Source organism: Pundamilia nyererei, unplaced genomic scaffold, assembly GCF_000239375.1.
Source record: "Pundamilia nyererei isolate P.nyererei 1_Seehausen unplaced genomic scaffold, PunNye1.0 scaffold00012, whole genome shotgun sequence".
NCBI classification, from domain to species: domain Eukaryota; kingdom Metazoa; phylum Chordata; class Actinopteri; order Cichliformes; family Cichlidae; genus Pundamilia; species Pundamilia nyererei.
This window is the reverse complement of record NW_005187413.1, coordinates 261,349-272,210: the sequence shown is the minus strand read 5'-3', so window position 1 is coordinate 272,210 and position 10,862 is coordinate 261,349. Positions and strand designations below refer to the sequence as shown.

At 39.1% G+C, this 10,862-nt stretch overlaps 1 protein-coding gene across 1 annotated transcript in view; it reads right to left on the bottom strand.

Moving 5' to 3' along the window:
- Window positions 1-10,862, bottom strand: part of ptprt (protein tyrosine phosphatase receptor type T) — a 308,462-nt gene that overhangs the window by 76,464 nt on the left and 221,136 nt on the right. The window contains exon 18 of the mRNA XM_013908559.1: window positions 3,603-3,757. Within this exon, the coding sequence (XP_013764013.1) occupies window positions 3,603-3,757 (155 nt within the window). The remainder of the gene's footprint in view (window positions 1-3,602; window positions 3,758-10,862) is intronic.

Below are 10,862 nucleotides of genomic sequence, written 5' to 3'. Positions count from 1 at the left end.
TAATTACTCCCAGCTGTGTTCCCACCTGTATGTAATCCCCCTGTGTTCTCTGAGTGTATTTAAGTTGTGTCTGCTGTCATAGTAGTTGCTGGTTCGTCTGTGTTGTTTCCCCTCGGTCTCCCTGTATGTATTTCCCCGGACCTCCCTGCACCGTCATTCCTGGTTTGTGTTGTTAGTTTACCCAGTTTAGGTTTCGGTTTCATGTTCACACCCCGTTGCTGTTTGTACCCACTGCTGTAAATAAACACTCACCTGCACCAGAGCTGCTGCCTTTTGGGTCCTTAAATCCACACGGCTTGCCCCGCAAACCGTGACACTCTCATGCCTTTTTTTTTTTTTTTAATCTCTACTTTGTTGCAGTTTCTCTGATTTTGATTTGGTTTCCCACATACATTCCATTTGTATTGTTTACTTAAGCATATAGTAGTTATAAATTATATTTGTAATTAGTGCTAGTGTCAGATTCCATCCATCTTCCAGGGGGCCGGAGTGAGTAGAGCGAGAGGCAGGGTCTGGGCTCACACAAAGTGACAGACAAACATTCACACTCACATACACACCTAGAGGATATTTAGAATCACCTGAGCCCACTAATGGCATGTCTTTGGACTATGGAAGAAACCTGGGATAGCAAACCTACAGAGACACGAGAAGAACTCCACAAAGTTTTTTTTTAAACACAACAACAACAACAACAACAACAAAAACCTCTGCTGTCATTTTGCGGTTTCAAATGGGTAAGGTGGTTTCAGGAATCGTCTCTTACTTTAGGAATATTGCTGATAACCAGATTACTATGTAATAATGAAAGTCCTTGTGAAACACCAAGAACAGATTCTATAACCAATGTATGATATTCTCTCTTCCCAAATAAAAAGGAATACACACACACACACACCACCAAACATCCATTCACCCGTCCCGCCTAATTGTTATTCAAACTATGATACTCTGTTTGTGTAACGTTTTCTGATACAATAGCCCAATTTCCTCTACTGCTGATTATTTAAGTTTCGTCTTCTCTCTCCATTGTCCTCTTTCCTCTGCCTATTCCCTAGTCTCTTCCCTCTGCTCTCCTCTCCTAATACCCCCACACAACATATTTTCTCCTCTTCTATGATAAAATCCCTCACGTCTCATGTGTACCGGCACTGTATGCTAATGTGCCGGAGAAAGAAGCTCAACTTTAATACAGTGAGGAGTGTACCTGCATACAAAAAGAAATCTGCTTTGGCAGCAATGTCCTGTGAAGTAAGCTGGTGACTGGGTGAAAACACAATAACACAAAAAGGTTATTTGCCCTGTGAGGGTCCATTTCCGCAAATATTATTGGGTCCCCTATCTTGTGTCAGCATTTTTCTCTGTCTCATTAAGACTGAGCTTGAATTGGTGACTATGGTGTGTGTGTGTGTGTGGGTGTGTGTGTGTGTGTGTTTATTTCTTTTTCAAATATTCACAAGACACTGTAAGCACACAACAAAAAAGAGAATGAGTCATATTTTTATACGTGTAACCTTGACAAAGTTTTGTACCATTTTTCCAAAGCTCACAATGGGCAAAGTCGAGTCTCTTTTACATATCCAAATCTTCATTTCACATTTACTGAAAAATTGCATAAAGAAATTCAGTTTCAATGCTGAACGTTTGTTTGGCTACAGGGAAGGTCTAGTAAGTTCTCAAGAAGCACAGGATGTCAAGCGTCTGTCTTATACATTCAAAAAACATAAACATATTTATAGACCTGGGGTAGTTGTTTCTAATTGAAGAAAGGGAATTACAGTTTGGTCCATAAGTTTTTGTTTAATAACAAATTTCTTTGTATTTATTGACTCTGTGCAATGACTGCCAGATAGACATTACCAAATGCTATTTCTGCCTTTGAGATACTCCGATTGGTCTTTAGTGCATCCACCATCAGATGCTCCTTTTTTATGGGTCTTTTTTGCCTTCAGTTTCCAGGCCACTCAGTATCCCATTTCTCTTCCTTGAGAAAATCTTTGGTTGTATTTGCATTATGGTTTAGGTCATTATCTGTTTACACTGAGGTACTCTCCGATCGCTTTTTCAGCATTTGGCTGAATCTGAGCAGAGTATAGCCATGTACGTAGACTTTAGAATTCATCGTGCTACTTTCATCACCAGTTAGATTATCAATGAATACTAATAACACGGTTCCAGTGACACCCATACATACCACAGCATGCCTCCACCCACCAGATATTGTGCTATGCATTGGGTTGGTATGATTCTACTCTGTTATTGGGTTTTTCACTCTAATGATGGGCTTCTTCATTTGCATCAACATCTCTTTGGACATTATACTGAAACAGCTACTAAATGCAAGTTAAAAAGTTGGAATCAACTGTAAAAGTTTTTTTTTAATATATTTTTCTCTTTCTCTTATATATTATATATCTTAACTTGTTATAAAGTAATCAGGGAACAAGCCTCACCTGGCCATAAAAACATTTAAGTCAATTGTCAAATTACTTTTGAGACTTTGAAAAAGTGAGACTGTGTACGAATGGCTGCAATTCTTAAACAATTAATCCAAGGCATGTGTTTAATCCCTTGAATTAAAGCTGCCCTTCAATGACATCTGATGAATTGTTTTAAGGTGTCAGTGAACTGGCAAAATTACAAAAAAAAAAAAAATCATTGTCATTGTCCAAAGACTTGTGGACTTATGGCTGATAAAACATTAAATGTCAAGTTGAAGGTTAGCTCCTTTTTCTATATGTTGCAAATGCAAAAACTAATTGCAACTAATTGCTAATTTTACAGTATATATAGGTCCTACGCTCCAGATAAAAGTGGTCTGCTTTAAGTATTTTCAGTACAAAAACATTATTTTACGTCAAAACTGCAGCACGGACAGTTAGAAAAAGAGTGCAGGCAATTACGTCCAGCATTAGCTTGGTACTTAGTCCCTCTTCACCATCCCTGGCTTTCAGTGGTCAAGCACTCCCAAAAGGCCAGCATGACATTTTCAAGTGAAAATGCCCTCCTGAGAGGTCTTGTCTAATTACATCAGAATCACACACAGTTTTACAAAAAGCTGGGACTACTCCCCAACAAATCAAGGCCTAGTTGAAATGTGTGGAATATGCTGTGAAAGAGGATATGCACACTTATATTGTACTTGTATAAAGCACCACATAAAGGGAAAAAATAGAGAGCTCAGCTGAAAATTGTTAAAACAGCACTAAGTACGATGGAGGCTAGTGAAGCAGCACAACACACTATGGGTGAAAGACGGCCATATGGAGAGTTTTATTATAAAAATGAAATGTCCACTATTTGAATAAATGAATGTGACAAAATGATTAATGGTACAGAGTCCTAGCATATGCATATTTTAGGGAGTGACAAGGGGAAAAGAAACTTGAAAGTTAACTTTCAGAGAAACAGCAAATTAATTAAATCTGTGGGGTTTTTGTTATTTTTTCTTAACACTTTCCAGAAAGAATACAATGTGGAAAGGACAATGTAGTATTATATTTTCTTGTAAAAAAAACAAAACAAAAACATTATGGTGCCATTTACAGCTGATATCTTCTGGATGCACCTTAGGGCTAGAACTGCAGAGCATTTTGACTTACTGAACCCATTGAGGTCCTGGTTGGAGGTGGAAAAGGGGTCATCTTTGTGTAAGGTGCTGACTTTAGTGGTGCTCTTATCAGCTGTGGTGACTGGACCCATCTCCCTCTGCTGAGTGGAGCTGCTAGCAGTTTCCTTCTGCTTTTTTGCCAACTTTCTATAGAGGTTCAAAAACATAAAAACAAGGATACACAAAGATGAATTATTCACATACAGAAATGCATGCAATTCCTTACATCCACATGCAGCGCGTAAACACAAAGGCACATATGCAAAGAAATGTTCTTTACGGAACAACAATACTCTTTGGAAGATGAGTTATGGTGAGAACACTAAGAAAAGAGAACATTTTCTTTATTATATGCAGTGACTTGAAACAAAAGAGAATAAATGGCAATATAAGAATGAACAGTGAGTTCTGTGCGCAATAGTGTAGGCAGAGACACATTTCACAGCAAATATTATATGAAACATATATTTTACTTTTTACTTTATGTCAAAATGACAAGGAATATGATTTTGATGATGTATAATGAGTAGTTAAACCCAATCAGGAAGTAAACATGTGCATTTGCATCATCTTTTTAAAATGTGTGTTTTACCAACAATAAAAAAAAAGTTTCTCCATATCATCATTCTAAGGGGCTGTTTCCTGTTGAAAAATGAGCAAACTGCATAAAAAAGTATTTTTTAAAAATGGCCTATGTATGTATAGAAAAGCCTTAGAAATTACAGGGTAAGCTGTTATTTTGTCCCCTCTTATATTACTACAGCAAGGGGGAAAATACAGGTGATATGATTCAATATGGAGAGGCTGACATTCAGTACTTCCAGAACATGTGGGGCTTCTAAACTGACTATATATAATGGTAAGGGTAGTTATGCAGTGACTGCTGATGAGATGCCCCTTGAGTGTGAATGTATCCTTTGATATTTTTTCCACTTATCTGCCACAACGCCCATCTGTTGGCCATTTTGCATAGACTATTTTGAGTTTTGCCTGAACCTTCAGTTTTAGGTCCGCTGAGAGACCAGATGGTAGAAGAGACAGAAAACCATTACAATCTGACATTGTCCAATAGATTCACCAGAACTAACGGAAATATCAAGACAAAGCATATTTTTACTATCATATTCTATACAAGGAGGAGGGCGCGATAATATAGTGGTTAGTACTGTAACCTCAAAGCAAGAAGGTTTCTGGTTTGAACCCAAGCTTGGACCTTGTTGTGTGGAGTTTGTTGTGTGGGTTTCCTCCTGTTATGCCGGCTTACTGCCACAGTCCAAAAACTGCTTAAATTCACAGAATAAAGCACTATATAAAATTTAATACAAAATTAAATACAGAATTAAATACAAAATTTTCTTGATGACTTATAAATCGCAGAACGGTCAGGCTCCAGAATATCTGTCTGACTTGCTGCAGTCTTATATGCACCCTAGAACTCTAAGATCAAGTGACCTCTTGCACTTGGCCACTTCTAAGTCGAGGCTGGTTCACAGAGGTGACCGGGCATTTGTGGTTGTGGCACTGAAAATGTGGAATTATTTACCTCTCCAGATTAGCAAGGCCCCAACTGTCAGTCTTTTCAAATCCCATCTTAAAACACATTTTCACTCATTAGCTTTCAACATCGCATGAGAGTTACCTATCTATCCACTTGGTCACCTGTTACCAGATATTTGTTATTGATGTTATTTGTTACTGTGTAATTGTTTTTATCATCTTTTTACAGTACTTTGGCCAACATTTTGTTGTTATTAAATTTGCTATATAAATAAAGTAAAAGTAAAGTATATAACTGTACGGTTAAATGCGGCTTATTGCCTAAATGTTTTGACTAGTCAGTAAGACAAGAAAAGTGATATGAATGCCAGTCCATTACGTTTATCTTCTAAACCTGTTTTCAAAAAATGACCGACAAACACAGAAGTGATAATTAACGTGCTACTTTTAAATATCAATGTGACATATTGTCCTCTAGATACAGAACAATTCGACAGTGTGACTTAAATAAGCTTTGCAGTTTGACTCATCTTGATATGAAGAAACTCTGGGCTTGGACATCACCTTGACTAGACAGATGTGTCCAAATCCTGACCACTCGCCAGACTTTGTGTGTCATTAGGGGCCCACAAGGCTTGTCAAATTTTAAAGCGTGAAAAAGGCTAAAAACATGTAGTCTCATTTTGCCTGGATTTAAAAGACAAGAGCTTCACTATCGGAATAATTGGATACCAAAAGCTACAGAACATTAAATTATAAAATCAGAAAATATGTATTTCGCAGTATATGTTACATTTTGCAAGCATTTGCCTTTAAATGCCCATGAACAATCGGTTCACATGAAGTAAAACAATAATACCGTTTTTTAAAACAAAAAACAAACAAGTGCATTTTGTTGATGTTAAATGCTCATTGTGCATTTCAATTAATGCACTGTATATTACTGGAAGTACTTATAATTAAATTGAATAACTAAATGGTACATGGGTCAATCTGTATAAACTGAGAACAGTCTATTCATGGGAGAGTAGCCAGGTCTTTATTACCTGCTTGATTTGGATGATAATAGAACTTGGATGCCAATAGGCTCAGCAGAATAGCAGCCCTTTAATGTAGAAGTATACCTTTTTGGGATCATACACCCCACCCTGTAATTACTGGACGACCAAGTCTACCACCTGAACCACAGACTTACCACACTGTTTGATTTTAGATCCTAAAAAGGATACTTTTTTTTTTAGCATTTTCTTTTTTCCAATAGTGTCTTAAAAAGACAGCAGAAATGACTCCATGCCATGTCATTGCTTCCAGCATGGCTGTCAGATGATATTGTATGCTTCAGATAATGAGCCATTACTTTCCCTCTTCATACATTTCCCCTCATATATTTCTCAGTGTTTTCTAATTGGCACCTTAGTTTGCAAATGATCAACAAACCCTATCATTAATATGTATTTCAAAATAGAGTAAATATAAATACATTTTGCAGATTTGTCCTATAAAATTCGTCATACTTCTTTCTCTGAGTTTTTGAGGAGAAAAACCTCCTCCAGAATCCACCAACACAACTTTCTGCTTACTTTAAGTATCTGACATCTAGTCACGAATGGTATACAGTGGGCTGTGTACAAGAAATGGTTATAATAGTTCGATGTGTATGTGTGTTGTTGTTTCTATGAGTAAACACTTGATCTCCTTGATATCTGTGTATGCACTGTAGGTGCTGGACATTCAGTGTTTTTGGCTGTGTCTAAGTGTTACATGTGTCTGTTGTATTGGACTGTTGGTGTACACTGGGCAGTGAGTGGGTGTGTTCCTAAGTGACTTATCACGAATCCGCCTAATACGCCTGCTTAAACGTGTCTCTGGAAAACCTGCAGTGTCTTGCACAGTCACTCTAAAAGGCAAATAGAGAAAACACAATGTCACTCATACCTATATTGAATAATCGTGAGTCTCTTAACACTTACTTGCTACAGGATTGTTTCACTACTATATGTTGTTAGTGAGACATGAAATTAAAACTATGTACTCCACAAAAAAGTCAATAAACATCCAAAGGACACACTGAATCTGTTTCTTGGCTAAACAGCATCTAGAAAACATGAATTTAAAAAGAAAATGTTGTGTGTGTGTGTGTGTGTGTGTGTGTGTGTGTGTGTGTGTGTGTGTGTGTGTGTGTGTGTGTGTGTGTTGCACTTGTTAAGCCCACCAAGGGTCAGGAAGCAATAAGTGTGAGGTCAAAAGCGAAAGCAAGATCCCTTTTGATCCCCATGATTCCATTGGCTGACAGAATAATACTAACAATAATGTTTGTTTGTGACTGAGAGAGATATGTAGAGATATGAAATTAAAGCAGTAAACCCATCATAGTGTGTGTGTGTGTGTGTGTGTGTGTGTGTGTGTGTGTGTGTGTGTGTGTGTGTCCACATAGCAGGCAGGTCTGGCCCGGATCTGGTATCAAGCCAGTACTGCTGGCTGACTTCTGGCATGATAAGACGTATGTCATCCAGATATGGGCCAGGCCTGGCATAGATGACACTGTTTATGCGATGGCATGCCATATCTGGCTCGATTGTAGTTTGGTTCATGTGGCCCAGGCCCATAGATAACAGGTCTGGCCCGGATCTGGCATCAAGCTGGCACTTCTGACTGACTGGTGTCATAGCAGAGTGTATGTCAGCCAGATGTGGGCCAGGTCTGGCAATGATGGCACTATTTATGTTCCTATTTTCCTATTTTAGTTAGAAGACCCAAATGCCATGTTTCAATACTATACTGCTATGGTAGCCAATGTTTCAAATGCAGGTTTGACAGGTTTGTGAGTGTACACTTTATCCAAAACCTAGTGACGGTTTACTCATCTTTGCCAGTGGGTGGCTGTAGCTCAGGAGACAGAGCAGGTCAACTACTGATCAGATGGCTAGTAGTTGGATCCCTGGCTCCTCCAGTCTGCATGTCAAGAGTGTGAATGTGTATGAATGTAGTTAGGAAGCACTCAATTTAGAGAAAGTGTGTGAATGTGGCATGTTGTATAGAGCACTTTAAGTAATCTGGGAGACTAGAAAAGCGCTATAAAAGAGTCAGTCCATTCACTGAGTTTCGTCATGTTACTTTTGCATGTTCTGGCACATGTTGTTATTACATGGCTTGATTAAGGTACACATTAGGCTGACATCTGGGGCCAGAGTTGAAACTGTTCTGGCTCAGCACAGGGCCAGCAGTGTGTCTACAACTGGCCCGTGGCTGCACCCAACTTACACATGGCCCACATACCGCAAAGAATGACGGTCCACACATGGGCCAGCACAGGACCACCAGTGTGTCTGCAACTGGCCTTGTGCTGGCCCATGTATGGGCCACATCTGGCAAACCAGATCTGGGCCACCAAAGGGCCATTCTTTGCAGTATGTGGGCCATGTGTAAGCACATTGTGTGATCCTGCAAGATCCAGGCCACACCAATTTTGCTATGTGTGTGTGTGTGTGTGTGTGTGTGTGTGTGTGTGTGTGTGTGTGTGTGTGTGTGTGTGTTTGTTTAAAAGCCTGGGATCAGATGATGAGCTGTAGTTGCCCTTAAGCACTTAAGCCAGGGAGAGAAAAGACATAAGTAAAAATCAAAGACAGATGATAAGACAGAGACAGAGCAGATGTGAAAAGTGAACATGAGAAAGGAGGAAGACAAATGAAACAGCTCATCAATAAAGAGGCAATAAATAAAAAACAACAACATAAAAACAAAGAGAGAGTGAGATGAACGATGTTAGAAAGAAAATTTTCAGGAAAACTACAAGAGACAAGAAGGAATGACCTTACAAAGTTTCTCCCATAATCATTTCCTTCCATCAACCCCAGGTTCAACCTTGCTATGCTCCACACCAATTTATAGGCGACAGAACCTCAAAACCTCCTGTGTGATTGGAGCTTAGAGTGGCCTATTCCTGACTATCTGACTGCACTTTGACAGAAAAGTGGGCAGAGATGAAGAGGAAGAGGAAGAGGAGAGCAAAGAAAGGAAAGTCAAATAAAAAAAACTGAGAAAAAAATAAGAAACGGGAAGTTGAGGAGAAAAATGAAAGGAAAATAATTTTTCCTTTCATTAGGAAATAGAGGTGGCAGATGAAGAAAGTGACAGAAGTAGAAACAATGCAGCAAAAGCAGGCATAGAGTGGAAGGAGAAGTAAAAGCAAAAGACAAAAACCTGCAACTTGTAGTGTGTGAAAGGCTTCCCCACTCTCCTCCTCGCTCTTTCACCAAACCTCGACCTAGCACACATTCATACCAATAATGGACTCATTTAAATGACAAATTCCTTGCATATTCTAAGTGGCACTGAGCACGACTTAATCCTTCTTTAATGAATGTCACGGCGGCAGTTCATTAAGTACTAAGGTTACCCTGCCGGGTGCAACCACGGCAAAAATCATGGACTTCTTTGTGGCCAGAGCGACATTAATTGTAGGCTGTTTGGTAGGTTGATAATGAGAGATTTTTGGCAGAAATGTCTTTTTTTGTGTATGAGTGTGAGAAAGGATACATTATAATAGAGAGACATGAGATGAGATGAAATGAGGTGAATCAATGCATCAGTAGATATGGTCAGGAAAAAATTTAATTCTTTCTTATTTGATGTATTAACCTGAGCACTTGATGGGTCCATTTCCAAAATGCTGTATATGTAAAATTCATTACCAAATAATATAATAAAATACAAAAGTTGCTATCCAGGGAGTTAAAGTTTATCTGAAGCTCAGGCGGTAGAGCAGGTCATGTACTGATAGGAAGGTGTGTGGTTTGATCCCTGGCTCCCCCACTGTGCATGCCAAATATCCTTGGGCAAGATACTAGCCCCAAGTTGCTCTTCGATGCATCCATCGGAGTATGAATGCGTGTAAAATGCTTGTGTAAATGGGTGAATGTGGCAATTTGTATAAAGCACTCTGAGTGCTCCAGGACAGTAGTAATGCTCTAAGATCTAAGAATCAGTCCATTTACCAGTATATTGTTTTCAAGATAAGTAGGACCATTAATTTGACATCAAAATGGTAATGCAGTACAGCTGTTTCCTTCCTTCCTTCACCTTTTAGACATCCATGTCTATATTTCAGTAGCAGAGTTACTGTTTTGACTCCATGGAGGAGATTGCTGACATATAGAAAGATAATGGCCAAAATTTTTTAAAATCACCTTGTCCATTCTTATTCAAGTTTTTGTGGAAATGATTGATTCTTCAATTTTCAGAAAGCAAACTCTGAACTGAATTTATTTCATGGCAGCAAGTATGGCTTGTTGATACAAACTCATGCCAAGAGAATTGCATTCATTTTAGTTGAAGCTTGGCAAGTGATCACGGCAACCTCAAGGCGTCCAGTCAAACATGGGAGAGGCCATTTGTTTCTTTTGTTGAGTGAGAACTTCTGTATTATGGCTAGAATGGCGTCAGCCATTTGGTTGGCAACTAGATAGCTCAAATATCCTCGAGCCATCCCCAGCCAGTGCTGAAGTCAGACAGGCAGTCAGTCACTTCAGGATGACAGCAGTAGCTCCAGAGGAGGCTGCAGGCGAAGCCCAAACAAACTTTCATCTGCGTATCACAGGATTTAGAGACAGACCCAACAAGGGAGGGAGAGATTGAGGGATATAAAGAGAGGTGAAGAGAGAGATAGAGGTTGAAAAGACAGAGTGAACCAAAACACACAAACACACACTACAGGATTGCAGGAGTCTTGTGCAAATTTAAATCCCCTTCTCATCTA